Consider the following 20,474-nt stretch of genomic DNA (forward strand, 5'->3'; position numbering starts at 1 on the left):
TGATGAAATGGCGCTGTCTGTGTACTGGGAAGGAGAAAGGCGCTTGGTTTTCCCGCTGCCAGCATCTCCTCGCTAACGCTTTGCTGCACCAGCACAGGAGAGGATGCTCTTGGGACTCTCCAGTTGTACTTCATAGAGCCTTACTGACTCCACCATTAAGCAGAGAGGGGGAAAAAGCAGCAAAACCCTGCAGGAATTCATCATCGCTCTGGTTCCAGTCATCTCTAATTGAACTCAAGTTCCTCTCAAATGGGAAACATCCCTAGCAGCTTCTGTGCAGGTCCCAGTGGAAGGCTGCTAATGTTTTAATACATCACTTCAAAGCAAGAGAAGGATAAAAGCCACGGGGACCGAAGGAGGAGCTGACGTGCGCGTTGGCTGCTGCAGAGAACAGCATGGCTCGTGACGCACAGCCGAGCCCCGAACTCCCGGGAAGCTCTGAGCTGCAGGAAAGCACCGCAGAGCCCGACCACCGCATGGAAAACGTCCGATTAAACCTGTCCCCTCCTTTATGCGTGGTCATGTGTGGCATATACCTGCCCAAGCCTGTCCTTCAGCTGACCAAGCTTCTTTGTCACTGAGAAGTTAGACCTGGCTATCTGCATCACTTTGTTTAGCAAATACGGGTTCATAACAGAAGAGTCAGTAACAGAGAGAGCTGCTAATTACAGTACTACGGCTTAGAGTGCTAATGCCACGTTGCTGGCTGGATCATCAGAGGGTCCCAACACGATGTCCGAAAGGCCGAGCTAGTCCTTGATGATAAGAAGAGATGTGCCTGGGTAAACAGGGCAGGCCTGGGACAGCACCCACGCTATATCCCAAGTTAACTTCCAGTGGATAACCCTTCACTCACAAGAAGATCAGTAGAAGGGACAGCAGATGGGGACGGATGTGCATCCATGCGTGTTGGTAGGACTATTTGATCAGATGGTTTTGTTTAGCATAAAAAGAGAAATCCTTGACTGTACTCCAGGGAAGCTATGAAAGATGCAGTAGAACCTGGTTCCTAACCCAGAGCTTTGTCTTCATCAGCAGGCCACTCCCTCAACAAGGGGACGCAGGGACACAACCGCAAGGTGAGCGGCCACAGCCTCACCTTTATGCTTTACCCCATGTCTGCAGGGTCTTGGAGTCACCGGGTGAAGATGAGTGAGGTGGCAAAATAAGTGCATAAAGGAGGGGTATGAAAAGCAGAGAGGGGCACGGCACGAGGAGAACTCAGCTGTGGTGATCAAGCTCCTGAGAGAGAAGACTTGAGACTGATGAGCAGAAAAACAAGGACGGCATGGGATATCATGCAAAATCCTCAGGAAATATCCCAGTAAGCTCTGAAGAGCCTTGAGAAGTTGTAGGCTGAGCACCAGACTTGTCTTTTCCTTGTTCCCAAAGGAAAACAGTGTCTCATTTCTGTTAAATTAGTACGCATGGGTTGGGTATGGAAATTGCTAAACTATAGTAAGAACCATGGTAGGCTGATTAAGTATCAGCACAAGTCTATCTGTATAGCCAGCAAGGATGGTACTTCAATATATGCAGTGAAGTAGCTGAATTGTGCTAAAAGTGGGACTATGCAGTAGATAAAACAGGGGATGGAGGCAAGAAGAGTAGTTTTGGGAAGTTCCCAAGGGTGTTGTGTCAAGGCAGTACAGCAAACTACTGGTCTCAAGAGGATAAAGATGCCACAGTCGCTGCTTTGAGCATTTCATTAGAAACCAGACAGAGTGACACAGGTAAAGAATAAACGGTTTGGAGAGCTAATTGGTGGAAGCTGGAGATGTTCCCCAACAACAGGAAACCTCATCTTCCCTATGATTTCAGCAAAGGGTATGAGGCCACATTCTGCTGCTCTTGTTCACGTTGTAAAGTTCCCAACACCCTGCTTCCAGTGATGGCATCAAAAAAAGGCGCCTCCCCCGTGGAATAGAAGAAATGGGCCTTTGTATTTGAAATGGAAAGCTAAATCCAGCACTTTTCTCTTTCACCTCAGATAAAAAGTAAGATTCCTTTTTATATATCTTTGTTAGAGTTTTGAAGACAGTGCCAGAGGTACTTTAGCAACATTCTAGAGGATTTATTTAAAACCAGGCAACGAAAGACAGAGTTTACTCCCTTTTTCCAGCCTGCTACCTACTCTCAGCACTTCTGTAGATGGACAGGAGAGACCCAGTTCTGCACAAAGCCGCAGAGGCACCACCCAGGTGGAAGCCCCTCCTGTCAGAGGCAGCTGAGCACATCTGGAATGTCTGCAGACCCACTTACCAAACCTCCTCTTCTGCTGGAAGGGCTGGAGAATGATGCTGCAACTCCACGAAAATATGTCATCTGGCGCATCGCCACCAAATGACTCCGAAGACTAAATTGGAAGGGAACGAAGGAGAAACTCAAGGGCATATAAAGAGGTGAAGAGTTTTTGACACCCACATCTATCTTTGTGATGGTTTAGAAAGGCTAAGAACTGTTTGTATTATCGGCCTTTGCTTAGCAATGGATAGATAGCTGATTGAATTTCTTGAGTATTTGATGCTTGCAGGTATTGTGGATGAAGCTGAGGGCTTCCAAGAGGAAAGATCAGGAGACAGCTACATGTTGGATGCACATCACATCTCTGCCAGGACTAAAGGGTGCCAGACATTTGGCAGCAGAGCAGTGATCCTGCTTAGTAGAAACAATAGGCGAGTTATTAAAAGATCTTTCTGTCCAGGAGTAGGGTTACGAAATTAAACCAACTAAACATAAAGAACTTTAGAAAAATTAGTAGCAAGATTGGGCACCAGTCTTACTGAAGCCACCACAAAGAGATTAAGGAGGAAGAAAGTGTTTGCACATGATCCTGAAACCGCACTGCAGACAATGCATGTCTTCATCTTTTCAAGACTATTCAGCCAGGCTATAATTAATATTCAAGATCTCACAATTGTGATTTTCCCTCTTTCTGCTGGAGAGAACAATTCCCTCTTTCTGCTGCAGAGAAAAAGAAAATCAGCAAAGTGGCTTGACTTCCTGAAAATCGTGAGAGCAACCCCAAGAGACAGAGCCTTGAGCATGGGAGGAAAAGCTGTCTGGTCCCTGTTTGATTACAGGGAACTGAATTAGTGCTCAGCAAGGAACCCCGCTACAACCACCCCTCTGCATGTGCCCCTGACCCCCAGCAGACTTGTGGACATGCCAGGAAGGAGCATCAGGAGTTCCTGGCATGTCCACAAGTCCCCAGCTATGGCTGAACCCCTCTAGGAGGGATCCATCCTCTTCCTTGCATGCCCTTATGGAATAACTTCCTTCCTACACGCTATTTCCTTGCACAAGCACACCCGCAGATGCACAGACATTGCATTGAACTGGGAGCGTTTCCAGTACAGCTAATGGCATCTGCTGGAGGCTGACCCAGCAGAGCACAATCTGCCGTATGTCTTTCAGACCAGACCGTGTGCCCAGCCCCGCAGATGCAGACAAGCATCACCACGCTCCTCGCTCTCGCCTACCTCCTTGGCCCACGCTGGTTTCTCGCTGGCATTTATCCCTTCTTTGTAATGGTAGAGCGGCTTCTTCTCTGCCGGCCTCTGGTCCTGCCGCTGCTGCTGCTGCTGCTGCTGCAGGGAGACCAGGTAGTCCCGCTCCTGCTGGAGCTGCCTCTGCAGCCTCTCCGCTTGCCGCTGCTCCTCCAGCTGCTTGCGCTTATACTCCTACCCAGAAGAAAACACAGTGACACGGGTGCCCGGCCAGCCTGTAAACACAGGGCTGCAAACTGGAGATTTATCTGTTTGGGTGGAAAATTGGGCCTGAGTATCTGAAAGGCTGTTTTCTGGCAAAGCTCATTGATTTGAAAGACTTTGGGGACTGGGCTGTAAAGCATCCTGGAGGAGAGACAGTTGGGAGGCCAGAGCCAGCAAATTCAGAGCTGTGACCCCGGCGTCGGCACTTTGCGGCCGGTGAACTGCCCCGTCTGCCGGGACCGGGGGGTGCCAGCGCTGCCTCGCCAGCGAAACACTGCGAGACCCCGCAGGGGCTCAGACATTCCCTTATGAGTTACCATTGACTTTGCCCAGATTTTTCTGGATGGGAAGAACAAAGCATCAATCCAGAGGTGCCAAACACCACTGGGTCAGACAAAACCCAGCTGAAGCCAAGTCCTCTGTAGGACGAATTTATTGTCGTGGGAAGGGCTGCACAGCTGAGCCAGCTGTATGATCTTTCTGAATCCCTGCGGCTCTATGAGGTTTAATGAGTAAATCACTTTGAAAGGGCCTTTTTAAAAGGCCAGGGCTTGTGTGAGGGTTTTTCTTTTTCCTAAATAAAATTAACAGCAAGAGAGAAAAAGAATAATCCCTGCAGATTAAAAGAAAACGCAGTGAGCGTAACAACTAACAGCATTAAAAAAGGATAACTCGAAAATAAATTAAATAAAAAAAGAGGACATCTAGAATGCAAACAGCACGAGAGGGAAGATACAGCGTTCCTGTGAGGAAATTAAAACAAAAGCCTTCACTCAGAATATGAAAAACCGCATGGCAGGGTAGGTTTGCCGGGTGCAGGCACGCGACAGCTCGACCACGCTCCAACATGCTGCCAACAGCCTTCAGAATTACACGGCGACAGAGCGCGCCGCTCCTCTCACGAAGGCACGAGCATGCCGACGCCGCGGAAGGGATGCAACGAGAGAGGCGTGCACGGCGAGGGGACCCAACCAGAAGCGGCGGCGGGGGAATCGAGCCATGCTCGCGGCCACGGCGTCCCCCACGTCTCGGCACGGCAGGAGGCACTCGGGGGACATGGGCACACGTGGGCACATGCGGACGCGACACGGGCAGAAAGCGGCAAGCGTGGCCGGGGCCTCCCATTTACCAGAAGTAGTGCTTGCTCCTGCAACAACTGCTGCTGCAGGATCTCTAACTGTCTCTGCTCCTCCTCTAACTGTCGCCTGATGTACTCCTGGAGGCATGGGCAGCAAGGATCAAAGGAAAAAGAGAGAGAAGGTAAAAGAGACAGTATTTCCCAAGAGGAAGGAGAATGAGGTGGGCACCCGCATCCATCCCGCCCGAGAGCTGACACTGATCAATCAGCCCGGGCACCCTCCATCCCTGCCCAAAGAGCCTGGGGCACCCATCACTCTACAAGGGACCTCCGAGGCTAAAGGGTGAAAACCACTGGGAAATGGCAAACATTAACTGGGAACATCACAGAACCCCACCCCAGGAACCAGCGGGTGGGAGAAACCTGCATCAAGTGCCTCCACACCTGCGGGCCAGCAAGTGGATCCACATGGAAATAAATGACGGCGGTGGAAAGCGACACACGCAGCGTTAACAATTAAGCAATTTGCTCTCAAGTGGCAAAAAATATGAGTGTTTATGAGAAAAATCTCTGATTAGAGGAAGAGGAATCCGCGCTGAAGGCGACTGCGCTGCTCCCGCCGGGTTACCTGCTCGTGCTCCGCACGCCGCCGCTCCTCCTCCCGCCGCATCTGCTCCTCGTAGTGCCGCCGCTGCTCCCGCTCCTGCTGCTTCCGCAGCTCCTTCTCCCGCCTCTGCTGCTGTGGGGGCAGGAGGCACAGGTCAGCACCCCCACTCCCTTCCCCGGGAGCTCAAAGTCCTTTTTCTTACAGTTTTTGGGGAGCCACCTTGCCCAGTGACCTGCAACGCTCCCGCCCACCCGAGGAGATGCCCTGCCAGCAGACAAGTCTGTTTGGGGAGGTAGAGGGGCTCGCCGATCCCACCTCACGTGCTCCGGTGCCCGGCACCGGCTACGGAGAACCCACAGCATCCTCCCGGCCAGCACCGGACCATGCAGGCATTTCTTCTCCCACTTGCAGGTGGAGCCCCGTGGGCAGTGCCTGGTCACCACTTACCCGTGTGCCCGACTGGTGGGTTAAATCGGGTCCCGGACACAGCGGGGGCTCACCCTGGGAGCTGCGTGAGCCCATCACTTATGGGGAACTCATGTCTCAGCCCCAAACCCACCCATGAGGATGAGGGAGGGTGCTGGGGGAGCTACTGCCTGCCGAGAGGGGAACGTGTCCCTCTTACGTTTACTGAGACCAGAAGCTAATACAGAAGACCCCAAATCCAAGGTTTTTTCCTTTTTGAAATGCAAAATGAGCAGGGTGGAGGGACTTCCCTTGCCAACCTCAGGCCACCCCTGCCCTCTGCCTCCTGGGTCGCATCCCTGCTTGCTTGGCTCTGTAGCATCTTTGCCAACAGCAACCCAGGGCGTTTTGGGGTGATGACCACCTACAGCCTGCTGTGAGCCATCCGGGGTGCGCTGGGCACCCAGGTGACACCCATAGCTTTTAACCCGGCATAAATCCTCCAGCTACCCGAACCACCCTGCTCTCCCATCCTGGGGAGCAGGGGCTCGCAGCAAGCTGCTGCAATACTCTGCCATGAAGCAGAGGGGCCGCAGGCTGCTCCGCACCGTAGCCCCGCAGCCGGCGCATCAGCAGAGGGCACTCAAATGCCAAGATTGGCTACTGGGGCTCTGCAGCCTGCCATAACTCCATCATGCGCTGGGTGCAGCAACATGCGTGCAGCGCTAACAGGGAGGCAACCCGCTGAAGCATAAAGCTGGTCCTTTTCTATCCCTTTTTTTCCTTTTTTTTTTTTTTTTTTTTTTTTCCCCCTCCGTGGAGAGGCTGGCAATGCCGTCCGTTAGCTAAATCACAAGGAGGTCTGGAACTGGCAGCTGACTAGGGCGGCTCTGCCCAAGGAGCTGGCTGAGCTATCCAGAGACAAAGATGCATCCACTTTAAACTGCTGCTCTGCAGTAAACCTGCGCTGTATATACAGATGGATTTGATATCTCTATTTATCTAGAGATAGATATCTATATAGGTATCTTCTACAGATATCTATATAGGTATCTACCTATTACCTATCTACATATTATATAGATATTATATTCTATAGATCTATCTCTATAATAGACATCTATATCTAATACAATAGATCCATCTCTAATATATATATTTATAATAGATATCTAACAGATACACTCTATTAGATATCTATTATAGATATTATAATTCTGTTATATATCTATTCTATATTCTACTCTATATTCTATTATATATCTCTATATATCTCCCTAGAGATAGATATCTATAGAAATCTTTATAGATAGATACCTATCTATCTTTATAGATATATCGATACTTTAACAAACATTTAAAGACACCCCCACATTTCAATATAGGGAGGAGCTCCTGCCTGTCTTGCTGCTATCTCCTCATCCACAGGTAACATCCACCGCCACCCCGCACAGGAATTCTGCTGATTTCCTCTAGCTTAAGGTTCGAGCTGCAGCACAGCTTTAGTGCCACCTATAGCCATATTTATCAATGCTGTTCCACTCGCCTCAGGGAAGGAAAATTGCATCCAACCTGAAATAACCTGCCAGCTCCAGACTCTGGCGTGTCCCACGCCAGGCGCAGCCGCTCGCACTGCCCACGTAAGCCGGGGATGCATGTGTTACTCCGCGCGTACGCCTGTCCTCGCTGAGCACAACGCGAACGTAGGGCTGTTTGCAGTTTTTTGAACTCTATACTAGAAATTGCAGAGGATACGCCACCAGGACGTGGTAACTCTGCAGCAGTACGGTAATACACGGGATTTCGTGGCTTCGCCAGCACTCCCTGACCTCCTTAGATGAGTGCCGTTGGTGATGGTCGCTGCTCCTGTGCACTCAGGAGCATGGATCTTTTGACTCATGGGTTGAATACACGTTACTCTGAGCTTCCAATCATAGTGCACATCACTCTGGGTTTGGGGTGGATTTTAATGTTGTTTTTTTCTGTTAAAATAGCACGCTGCTGAATAAAGCACATAATGCTTGTGTAGGCTGGGTTTGGCTGGCAGGAGGCAAGGCCGTGAATGCCACAGCTATTTCTTAACTAAAAATCACCTGATTGGTCTTTATTGCCAATCTGGCAGGCAAACAAAGCCAAACCCCTCCAAGGAAGGAGGCAAAAGTGTTTTTCCCAGGGAGGGAGCAGCGTACCACCATCCTTCCAGGGGACCGCCCGGCCAGCGGCCCATTTCCACACCGAAAAGTCTATTTAACCCCAGGAGCTGGGAGCTGAGCCCCCCAGGCACAGTTTTCTCTTGAAGCCAGGCTTGATGCTCTTCTGGTTATTTAAAGGACCTCTGCACCCTGCCGCAGCCAGGCTCTTCGGGCTGAGGCTGTGAGCGGGATGAAATATATACATTAATCGAGGCCAGGAGTACAGAGCTTCCCTCCAGCTCAACAGCGTTTTTGTCAGGTCACATTATAAGCAAGTCATTTGTCATGGTCGCATTACGAACACCTTCAGCTAAACACTGCGCTGCCGTCTCAGCAGAGCTGGGCTGAATTGGCAGCGGCACAGCCTCCCGGCATGCTCAGCTGCCTTCCCCGTACGGCCCTGCTTCGGCAGCTGGCAAACATCTGGAGAGGACCTGGTACTGCAGTGGGCAAAGCCACCAGCAATGCCCCCATCTCCCCTCTACCTCTGCTCATGCCGGTGCAGAGCAGCACTGGGATGCCACGGATCCTGTTTAAAGTAGGGATTAAGATCAGCAAGACGCAGCTGAAAACTGCATGTGGAAAGCACATGTAGAAAGGGGAAAAAAAAAAAAAAAAAAAAAAAAGAGAGAAGGGAGAGATTCAAAGATCTCTCTTTATTTGCCTCCTTTTCTCCCTGTTTTCTGCCCTCCCTCTCCCCCTGCGAATGCACACTTCCCACGTTTCTCCAAGCCTGAAACTACTGTGTGTATTTACAGTATCCAGATCTATTATTCATGCAAGGCAAGAGCGCCAATTAATTAGGACTGCATTTATATAACTCTGCAGGTAAAGCTATATGCAGCTGCTTGTAAGCCAGAATGGGATCTGACTTGCGTTGCACTAGAAATGACAGGTTTTAAATATTGATGAGGGAAGACACATGAAGGCAAAACCTCTGGTGGGAAGGCCCTTGGAGGCCTGGCACGAAACAAGGACTTCAAAGGAGCAAGCTCACTTTGCTAGATCAGATGCATTCAGGACTACGAGCGATCAGTGAGCTGGAGCTGCCCCACGACCCCAGCGAGCTCGGAGAAGCACCAACACTTGCAAGAAGAGGCTCCTGGAAACCTTGGCTGCTGCTCCCAAACACGAGTATGACCCAGCAAAGAAGTGGAAGGGGAATTCCAAGTGACAAATGAAAATAAATATTCTAGGTAGTTGCATTGTTGTGACAGGCTCATTTATCTGAGCCACCAGGGAAAGAGTGACTGTGGCTGGAACATCATCTTTCCTGACACACCAGGCACTGGAGCACGGAGAGGTGTTTCCCACCGGTAGAGAAACTGGGTCAGAACTTCCCACCATGGCAAATGGGGATCTCATACGCTCTGAACCATCGCAGGAGCTTTTAGTTCAGATCATCATGAAGGGATGCTCCATGCAGGAAAAGGCTCATGCTTCAGAAACCGAGTTCTACATGCTTTCTAATCAAAGAAAAACTAGAGAGACGTAAGGCTTAGCACATACCTGTACTACAGGAGCTGCTGTAATGCAGCTCTCCTCGGAAATGGGTACAGGACTGCTGCTGGGACCACTGCAGTGCCCCTGTGGTACCATATTACTGTGAGGAGGCTGTCATCTTAATGAAAATGTTCCTACAAGCTATACAACACCCGCGTATGCAGAAGAAAATAACAACCACCATTTTAGCTAACCTAAGTTTATCTATAATTAATTGCTAGAATGTTTTTGCATCGCTTTGTAAGAGCTTCCAGTAGATGGTCTTCTGCTGGTTAACATATAAAGGAGCTGCAGCAATTTTTTTATCCCCTGAACATCCAGCTCTGTAACTGCACCAAATGAAACCTCACATGCAAACAGCAAGATGCTTCAATTTGCCTTGTAAGTTCCCTGTAAAGATCTGACCTTCGTTTTATACCTAGAAAGGAAAAAAATCCACAACATGGCAGAAAAACGAGGTTATGTAAACCCCTCCCTGACTACATCTGCGCACTGCTGCCAAGGGGTCTGCACAGAGATTTGTCTCGCAGGATCCCTAATGCTCCTGAGCGGGAGATGTGTTTTTCCTACAGCTCAGCTGGAGTTTTGGTGCTTAAACTGGTGCAGCAAGGCTCATTCTGTGCCACCAACAAATGAAGAGTTTATTAGGGAACTATATATCTCTAATATATGTATATACAGGGAAAAATTAAAATATATTCAAGCCTATTCACCCTTCTGCATTACACAAATATTTTCCTTAGTGCTATTCAATCTACTGATCTTTAATTCTCTAATTTGGGGGGTTTTGCAGTTAGTTCTGGTGCACATTTTGAATTCACGAGACCAACTTTCTGCACGAGGGAAAACAAAGCTGCAACTCTACTCCCATGAAGGTCCCGGTTTCAAAGCTAGCCTGGGGATTTTTACTTCCACCGCAATTAAAGACAGCTGCAAATCTAAATCTCTCCGGCTGCCTGGAAGAAGATTCAGCCTTAACGAAGGAAATTGGTCAGCTGTTGAAAAAGGAGACTCAAGTGTCCGACAGATGCAAGGAGGCACGCTAAGGATGGCAGCAGGTCTTGGCAGCAGCATGAGGTGCATCAAGAGACCACCAGCAGACTTCCTTACTTGACTGTTTTATAAATGCATTTGGCGTTATTGCTGGAGCAACCTTAGGAGACGGCGGACTTCCCCAGAAAGGCCCTAAAATGAGAGGTACTTTGTGAGAGGTTCAGAAATCCTGGTTTAGGAAGATCAAGATGACAGAAAAATATGGGATTCCTTCATTATAAGCTCTGCTGGGTGAGGGAACAGAGATGGTGGGAGCTCTATCCCTGGCGGTATTCAAAAACAAGATTGGAAAACCAAGAAAATCTACTGAAGGTCTGCTCTGACAGAGGAATGGACCAGTTATCCCACTAACCGCCTTTCTCCAGCTCTGTCACTGTGCATCTCCAGTACAAATTAACTCCTGGCATTTTTGAGCTTGGCATCCTCCGAAGTCAATCTTTTTGGTGCTGCGCTGGGGCCCAGCCGATGCGCTCGCTCAGCCTGGCCACCTTCACGGCGGCTTATGACGAGTCAGAGCTCTTCTATAAACACAGTAATGTGCCTGGCAGTACTAAACAGGCTGACTTAGGAGCCCCAAAAGCCACCAGCTCCAAGTGTTTATTTGTCCCGGATGCTCTATTGGGTTTTAAAGGTCAGCTTCATTTTGAAAATACAGTAATCTGAGTCTTCCACTGGTCTCTCCTCCCAGAGATCTGCTGGTACTGTGCTGCCTGTTGGAGGCACACCCCATCTTAGTCAGACCATAAAGAAGCACGGCAGAAACCATGTTCCCATTAACAAAAATAAATCCAGAGCCAAAAGTCAACAACTGAAGTTAGTGCAAAGCTAGCGTAAGAAAATGCAGAGAGGCCAAAAGGCGACAGCCTGGCTGCTGCTGAAGGGTTTGGGTGCCATCGTGGTGGGTAGGAGAGCTGGAGCAGCGTTGCTCTCTGGAGCAGAACTGCAGCGACATAGATGGAGTGTGCTGGCTGCCTCCGGGCAGCGATACCGAACTCGGCACAGCTGTGACAGCCGCCGTTTGGTACTCTGTCTGGCCATCAGATGCTTCCTGCCCCAAAATACATGGGAAGAACATAAAGACACCAGACTATATCCACCACTGGTTGGCTGTGCTAGAAATAGTGGGACAGCCTGGGGGTACAAAGCCCTTCCCGTGTCCCCGGGCAGAGGCAGCATCCCTCCCCAGGGCAGACGCTGGGGCTCCTCCACGAGCAGGAAGCTCAAGGGGAGGATGCTCAAAGCTGCTTGTGCAGCTCCTCTATCCCACTCCCTGCAGGAGCAACAAAACTTTCTGTTTGCTAATCTCTGCCTCTACTATTTTTCTGGTTTTCCTACAGCAGCCCACAGCAGATACATGACACCTCGCAGCTGGCAAAGCCGCAGTCGGCTGCGCTGGGGAGCGTCTCTCCTAACCGCTGCCACAACCCACCGTGTTTGCAACAGAAGGTTTGTACCTCTTCGAGGACTCCTGCTTTAATCCTCACCATAGCAACTCGGCTGTGTTTCTTGCTCGCCATGCAAACGGTGTCTAATAGAGAGGAGAGCTCATTTTACTCCGTGGCTGGAGATGCAGGCGAGGCTAAACCTGGCTAGACAGACCCGAGAAGATGCCGGGGCCATCGCAGCCGCCAGTGCGCAGCTACCCGCTCTGCCCTAATCCTGGCTGAGCCCACGGGGCTGATCACGCCAGTGGCCCCACGCCGGGGCGGGCAGAGGATGCTCCTCAGGTACAGTCCCACTGTCTTTCCCCACTTCTCCGACACGGCAGGAGCATGAAAACGCCTCTTCGCCGGCTTTGCCCCAGCAGATCTCTCCCTTTCAATTTAGGTCCAAAAATTGTAAGGCAGCTGGCAAGAAGCCAATGGGTGAAGAGCCCAGGGGGGCTGTTAGAGCCACCAGAAACAGCATCATTGATTTAAAATCCTGGCTATGGTGGCATTAGCTTTTAATGACATGGGGGAAAGGATGGGGGGGACCGGCAGAGGCTGCGCACAGCTGGGCCCTGCAAGGCAGCACCTCCGTAGCTCAGGGCAGAGATTGCCAGCTCAGCAAGGGGATTAGTCCTCCATTCAAAACCTGCCTGGGAAGCGGCAAAGAGAGAGAACAATTTTCTTCTATGTGAAGAGAACGTATTAATACAGCAGCAAGCATTGTATTCATTACAGGATTGCAGCTAATCTGGTGTCTGCTTTTATTCTGCTGCTGTTCTGCTCCTGTACTGCTTGCAGCAAGCAGACTGGGACAAAGGCAGAGCCAGGCTTCCTCATGACAGTCCTCAGATCTACTGGGGCAGGGGATTTCGGGGTGCATCTACGTGCAAACCCCGTCCTCTCTCAAAGCAGCTTGCCAGCTTTGGGAAGAATACCGGATGCAAGCAAAGCCTGACCTACAACGTATTGAACGCACGATGCTCTGCGCTCTGACAACGCGACAGACCTACATATTTACCAGACTGAAAAAATGCTTTGCCTGGGATCTGCCTGTGTTGGTTTTTGCCCTGGAGGGGCTCAGAGGACCACCTCGAAGAGAGGCCGTACCATCAGCATCACCATCAGCTGCCTGAAATTCCTTCCTGTCTGCGCCCCTGGCCTGGGGACATTACCCAGCACACCGAGAGTCCGGTTAAATGGAAGAGACACCCTGGCTCGTGCAAATTAAGGGGGTGGCTGCTCTAATAGCCCATTTACTGCAAGTCCTTTTTTCAGACATATCGGTGACCTCTTCAGAAAGCTAATTTAATTACCCTTAACATATGAACCCTTCAATGAGACACTTGGGATGAGTTCAGTGTGAGGCAATGGGTTTCTTTGTGCAAAACCACTTCAAAACCCCCAAAACAAGAGAATCCCCCGCCTTAATCTTTGGTGGACGTCTGCAATCCAGGAACTGAGAGCTAAACCAAAAGCAAGCGCTTCATACAGACAATGCAGCTGGGCTGTGCAACTCACGGACACCCAAAGTCATCCGGTCAAATCCTGCAGCTGGATTTTAAATGGGGTGGATAATTTTATGACCGATCGCATTTGTAGCTGGTATGTTAAGACAAGGGTAATGAAATCTTATGCTTCGGGGCACATATGGATCATTGCACAAGTCAGGCAGGCATCTGCCCCTCCCCTGCCAGAGAAATTGTAATTGGCAGGGACTGGAAGGACTAAAGTTGAAATTGGGGATTAAAGGGGACACAAGTGGCACATGGATCTGGGGAAAGGGCAAACGGAGCTATTCAGCTTCTTCTCAACTGTACCAGTCCACAGCAGCTAATAACGATAATGAACTTGACAGATGCCTGCATCAGTAAGCATTTTGCCCACCTCGACTGAATACAGCTATCACCCCACTAATGGGCTAACTCTGCCCAGTAGTTCCAGGGATCCTTTTAAGTTTGGTATTTCAAGGGTTTATTTATAGCAAACCAGCTCTATTACCTTCACAAGAGTTGGCAACACTTACTATGGTGAGGAGAGTGGCTGGAGGCTGGTATGGAAAAAGCATGAGCGGGGGGTTTGTCCAGTGTACCAAAACATTTGGGGTTACTGACTAGAGAGGTTAGGACACGATCTTCTCAAACCAGGCTGAGAACAGTCACTTGGGACCTTATACCAGAAATCCCGCTGTTCTGCCCCAAAACAGTCTTTGCCAGCCCATTGCTCGGCTCTGGCCAGTTACCTCCTCCAGCCTTCGCCTCTGCTCCTTCTGCTCCTCAATCCGCTTCTGCCGCTCGGCCAGCAACTGCCGCTTGTGCTCCTCGTTCTCCCGCTGCTGCTGTTCCAGCTGCTGCCGGCGCAGTGCCTCCGACCGCTCCTTGTTCGCCAGCTGCAGCCTCAAGAAATCCCGTCTCAGCGTCGACTCCCCGGGCAGGTTTAGGATGGAGCTGCATAGGAGAGAAGCATCAGAGAAGATCCCCTCCCCGCATCCTTAAATCTCTAGCCAGGGGAAGTTCTGCATGATTTTCTGCTGTGGCACCTTTCCCCTTCATCCCGACAGCATCCCAACACCTGACAGGGCTTGGGGAGCAGTGGATGGAGGCACGGGGGGACCACAAATGTCAGGGCAGGGTAGCAGACACAGCGCTCTGTTCACAGCTCACCAGCTATTTATTTGCCAAAGGTTTCCTTTACATTAAGTTTCTAACCAAAGCGTCTTGTGCTGCAGTGGCACACAACTATATTTAGCTGTTCACAAAGCACATTTAGCATGAATCACTGCCAGCTATCAAAATACTACATTATCTCAGTGAAATAATGGAATAACCTGATACTAATTACAACAGCTCTGAAAAATGTCACCAAAGAAAGTTCCAGCCCTACCGTGCTTACAGCAGCACCAGGGAGGTTTCATGGTGAAAAGTTACATGGAAATAGGGAGTTACACTTGGATGTAAGGAACTGCATTTTAAAGAGTCTTCTTTAATTTCACCTCACATTTTTTCCACGTCTAAATACCCACATTCCTGTGACAGCACCACACCACGCTGCAGATCCTCCAGGCAATGGGGTACCCGCGTCTTCTTCCCCAGCTTTTGGCCAAGGTGACCTGTACCATCAGTTTATACCCACGTACCATCCAGCAGAGGGAATATACTCTGTTCTGCCAGGGAACGGGACTGAGTGCTCAAACTGTCCTTTTTCCATCTCTAGTTTGTACGAGCCTGTAATCCAAGCCAATTTTATACAGAGTTAGAGAGATGTAAGGGTGGAAATGAAATGCTGATTCTTACCTGGGCTCTCCGGAGTCATTTTCCTCCTCCTCCTCCTCACTTCCACTGTACTCGTACTCTGTCTCATCTAGGAACAGAATTGCTCATCAGTGCCCTTTGCTGGACTCATTTGTTTTTCCAGTGGTTGAAAACCCCAGAGCTCTGAAGGCAGAACAGACAACTCTCTCTTTCTCGCATGACAAAGAATAAGCAGCATTATTTCTCTCCATTTTCTGTTTTTACGGGGGGCTGCAAGGCCAGGGAAGCACGGGTGGTCTCCCTCGGTGCTGCGGGCAGCACCAGCACAGCGGGCAACAGCCCCAACTACCAAAGATACTCGACGTAAAGCTGCAGGGTGTCCATAAAATAAGAATTTATCCCCATATGACAGTGAGTGACTCCCTTCTTCAGGAGGGTTCTTCAAAGGGAGGTGCACCACAAGCTATTGAAGCCACAGGCACCGGAAGGTGGGATTTAACTATGGCTCTGAAGGCACCAACTCCTCTCTCTAAGCATATGCTCTTCCTATGCAAATCCATTTATTTTCCAGGCAATGAAGACATCTACATAAAAGCCCAACTGCAATATTGTGCTACATACTGTGATTTCTATTGGGATATCATCTTTATCAGATGAAGGGAATGACAGTAAAAGAAAGGCTTGCATTTATCCAATTACTCTCCATCTCTAGGGTCCAACCTTCATTTGCTGGACTAAACACATTTAATACTTCACTGGAATCCCCTTTTATTGTTTTGATGGTAGTGAAATCTATTACAAGGGGCTGGAAGGTACACATGAAAAATTAATACCGCTACCAATAAGAAGAGAAATAGCGACATATTAATTTGCTGGATTATACAAATGAGCTTTCAAATTAAAATTCAGTTCACAAGCAGCTGAATACTTTAACAAGTTTGTTCTGCTGTCTGATATTCCTTTCAGAGGACCTTGATAGGGCCTGGAGAGTTCACTGAAAACATTCAGTTTAATAGGTTATTCCTAGTCAACGGAATTGCTTTGGGCAAGGGTCTTATCTAGATGTTCGTTTGCACAACTCTGCTCATCGCTGGTGCAGCATGAACGTCACGTAGATCAACAGATGTGGCATGAAATATGTGAGCTGGGAAAAATTCAGCTTAGCAGCTTCTCCCTCCCACACGCCAGTACATATATATGCAGACGTAAATTTTATACACACATTTTAATGAATTAAAGCTTAAATGTTCCATGTGGAAATTACCACTCGAACAAAAAAGACACCATTTTTCACCAGAAAAAAAAAAAACCAAACAACATTTGAAAACACTGCTTAGCTCTGATGACAATCACATGTAGGCACTGTATGAACACCGACTGTTTTGCTATGGCTATTTATTTTCGTTTCAATGACTGAGAGGAATCAAATAAAACAAAATAATCTGACCTCAAAACCATAAGAAGCGTGGTCACCCAGAAGGACCACACCTATTTAACTCAACCAGCGTGTGAACAAACTCAGCCATCTGAATAAGGGAAACTGGTACTGAGACCATGAGCAACCCAGTCCTCTCTTCCTTCCTTCTTCTACCTGTATGTTTTGCCCACGCGGATGCGCCCTGGTCTACTCTAGGGATCTCCAAGCACATGGCAGAGGTCAAGGATTGCCCAGAGCACTGCTTCTCCACTAACCTTTCTCGCCTCGCTTCTTTTTAGTCCTGTCGATGTGGTCCTTGAGCTGGATGCGGACCTGCCTTTCGTTGGGCTGGTCTCGGATGAAGGGGTGCTTCATCAGCTGCTCTGTGGTTGGTCTCTGGCTGTGGTTCTTCACTAGGCAGCTCTCAATGAAGGACTGAAACTTTTTAGACCTGGCCCAGGACACAAAAGGAAGGTATTGAAAAAACAGGTAACTATATCGATTCTTGTATTGGAAAGTGAGAAACCTGTGGGTATTTGAGATCGTTTGGCTGCTACACAGTTCTTGCTCAGATGCAGCCTTCCAAGCGAATTCACATGACTTCTCTGTTGATACTTAGCACGGTCTCAAAGCAGCACCATCACATGTGCCCCCTCTCACTTTATCCTCTCCTACTCTTCCCATGCATGCTCCTATCCATGCCTTCCTGGTGCAACCAGGGGAAACCACCATTCTGCTGAGTCTGGAAAAAGCTGGGAACCATCAGTATGACCAAGGGAATCACCAAAGCCAGATGTCATCAATGGCAACCAAGAAAATGCAAGGAAGCGTTCCTCCTCCCTTCCCTTTGCCCTGGGAAAGCGCAGGTAGAAAAGAGAGACAACACATACAGATATAAATGCAATTTCTGAATGGATTGTTTCCATATTTTGTGGCCCCACACGGTGTTTCAAGAGATGTACCTTTCTGAAGGTGAGTGGGACAAGCTAGGTTGATGGGTTTTTTTTAGATTTAACCACCCAACATTACATGGCTTGTTAAAGATCAGACAACCTCTGGGCGATGCTCGCTGCCTGCAGCCCTTCCCTGCTCTCTCGGGTGAGCCCCAGCAGCATTACTGACCCACCGGGTCCAGGGGCCACCGGGTCCCAGTCACCCCAACCACAGACCTAGGCAAATGGGATGTGCTCTTCGGGCAGCACGGCTTGGGCAGAGATGGGAACGCGGCTGCGGGGGGCAGAGCCCAGCCCCTCCTCACAGCCTGCCTTCCCGCAAACAGTTAAATTCAATCTCGGCTAAAATATTTCAACCAAATGTTTAATAAACAAATTTCTCTTATTCTCAAGTGTTGCATATCAAAAGTTTTCCTGGAACTAATTTCACCGCATTATAAACCCAAGAGAACAGGGATTTACAAGAAAGAAAGATGTTGACAGGCCACTATACTCTATGTTGCTTTAGCAAACAGGAAAATGAGTGTAAATTAATGTCAGAAGCCAACAGATACTACAGAATTGCATTAGAAGTAAAACAATAAGCTTTCAGGGATTTTACTTTTAAGCTGTCAGACTAAAAGTGATTTATCTTTTAAGCGCTAATCCATACAAATTGAGATGCAAAAATAAAATACACTACTAGATCCAATTAAATCCTCCCTCCAGCTTTATTAACAAGCAAATCTTCCTTCCCCACCTGGCCTCAAGAAACCCCTCTCAGTGTATTCCAGAAGGGACAATCCACGCGACGCTCCAAAAAAAAAATCTGCCTCTAAAATATGATTCTCCCCTGTTGGTGAGAAGCTGGAGAGACTCAGGTCCTGGGTGCGTGGTCCAGAGCATCCACAAATATGGTCGAGCTGAAGTAGCTAAAAGGTTATCCTCCAGTAAGTGACAGGCTTGCCCATCTCTTGGGGATGGGGCTCCTAGTGCCCTGCGATGCCCTAAAATACCTTTGCATCCCTGAGCTGGCTGAGCAGCTATGGAGAGGGACCAGCTCACGAACCTCTGGTTTTCCTGAAATCTTCCTCTCCAAAAAAGCAAGCCTGTCCAGTGGCACAGTTCAGCCCTCACCAGGGATGGAGCAGAAGACGAGGGCTTTCTCCCTGGCTCTGATCCAGGAGGACACCGTCACACGTCTCATCCCCTCCCCGGGCGCAGGTCAGCCCATCTTCACGAACCACGCGCTCCTCCAGCTCCTGGGGCTTGTAGAGCTTAAATCAATGTTTGCAAAGTCTTTGCAGCCACTTGGATGAGAAGTGGTATCACAGTGCAAATATCACCTCATTAACAAAGAGGTTTTGTCATCTCTTACAAGGCAGGGCTAAGGAGTGTTTATGGGAACGACATCACTAAAGTTCAAGTTCATTTTATCTGTGAAACATAGGAAGAAGAAAATAAAGCTTTGTTGCTGGCTGGTTTTAATCGGGAAAGAAAATGATACCAAAGACTCTTTAATGTCATAGGAACACAACACAGTTTTAAAAGCAAGTTCAAGGATTTAGTAAGCAACAAAAGTATTTTCCTCTCTGGGATTTTCAGTTCAGGCCAGCTCCCATGCCTGCTTTCCCTCTCGGCTTTCCGTGACTTACCCTCAAAGGTGCTGGAGTCATTTCGCTATTTCTTTCACATAAGAAAAAAGATGGTCTGCCCACTTGGTGTACTTTCACGTGTTGCTGCACACAGAAGCAAGGATGAACTCAAGGTTCAAGCTGAACCTTTCTTCATTTTGTTTTTCTCTTGTGATCTGTGCTTGTTGAAAACCACTGACTGCCAGAGACCCATGTGAAAGCCTGGTTAAACATCTCCAGTCTTCTGGGGTCAGGCTTGCAGAGACCCATTCCGGCCAGGCCCAAAACCTCCAGCTGAGAAATGAGTCGAGGACAGCAAGTTTGCCCGGTGTCCCAGTGAAAATGCTGAAAAAAAATTGCTCTTAAGGAATCGGTGGAGTCGTACTGGCTTGGAGCTTCATCTGAGTCCTCTGGAGTTTCTCATTACAATGAAAGCTTGGAAGATGGATGTAGGTTTGAGCTGCCCGGGGTACACGTGTCCCAGCTCTGCTGGAGACCAGAGATCCCTGCTTGCTCATGGAGAGGTAGCAGAGGCAAGGTGAGCACCGCACTCCCCTGGAAGGATTCAAAGCTGGAGTTTCATTAAACTACAAGTTCCAAAGGGACCCCTTTCTCAAAGCAGCCGGGATGCCGTCCCTGGCGTGGGCAGAGCACAGCCCTGGACAGACCAGCCGACGCTGGGCAGACACCACCATGGTTCACCACCACAAGATGTGCAAACCCGAGACAGCCACCGGCCGCGCGAGGGGACGGAGGTGCCAAGCAATGCCCCAGCTTGCACAAAGCACATCCCGGTATCTCAGAGCAGGGACTAAAATACAACTTCCACCCCAGCTCAGCTTTTACCTTAAGGTGATGGGGAAATGTTCTGCTCAAAACCTGTTTCCATCAGCTCCCCTCTGCCGGGAGGCTGAGGAAGTCTTTGCTGAATAAACAGCACTTTTGTATGAAAAATAAACTCAAAAGTCTTACAATCCATTTTGTGCTGTAGCAGTGAGAGCATAATGAAGTAGGAGACTGGTGATCTGGCAGAAAACAAGCATATAAACTATTTTCTCAGCTGATTAATGGTATCCTCCAAAGGCTGTGCAAGGAGAGCAAGCATCTTTGACACCCTCTGCAGAGCCAGCCGGGAAAGGTCCCTCTCCCTCCTGGTTTGGTAGTGGAGCAGCTGGTGATCAGGCTGACAAAATTAAGATGCCTCCTGCCAAAGCCTGGGTGAGTTTTTAGGGGGCTGGTCCTAAAACCCCAACACCATGCAT

At 49.1% G+C, this 20,474-nt stretch overlaps 1 protein-coding gene across 5 annotated transcripts in view; it reads right to left on the reverse strand.

Moving 5' to 3' along the window:
• TNIK (TRAF2 and NCK interacting kinase) overlaps window positions 1–20,474 on the reverse strand; it is a 167,102-nt gene that overhangs the window by 34,609 nt on the left and 112,019 nt on the right. For 4 of the 5 annotated variants that reach the window (XR_012776405.1, XM_075506875.1, XM_075506874.1 and 1 more), the window contains exons 10-15: window positions 16,922–17,097; window positions 15,272–15,338; window positions 14,221–14,425; window positions 5,420–5,530; window positions 4,843–4,929; window positions 3,483–3,683 (exon numbers count right to left, since the gene is read on the reverse strand). Coding sequence is in view for 4 of the 5 variants with exons in the window: in XM_075506875.1 (XP_075362990.1) it covers window positions 3,483–3,683; window positions 4,843–4,929; window positions 5,420–5,530; window positions 14,221–14,425; window positions 15,272–15,338; window positions 16,922–17,097 (847 nt within the window). In the remaining variant the exon portion in view is untranslated. The remainder of the gene's footprint in view (window positions 1–3,482; window positions 3,684–4,842; window positions 4,930–5,419; window positions 5,531–14,220; window positions 14,426–15,271; window positions 15,339–16,921; window positions 17,098–20,474) is intronic. The other variant, XM_075506873.1, reaches the window with a different exon arrangement.

The sequence above is a fragment of the Mycteria americana genome, chromosome 7, assembly GCF_035582795.1.
Source record: "Mycteria americana isolate JAX WOST 10 ecotype Jacksonville Zoo and Gardens chromosome 7, USCA_MyAme_1.0, whole genome shotgun sequence".
NCBI lineage: Eukaryota > Metazoa > Chordata > Aves > Ciconiiformes > Ciconiidae > Mycteria > Mycteria americana.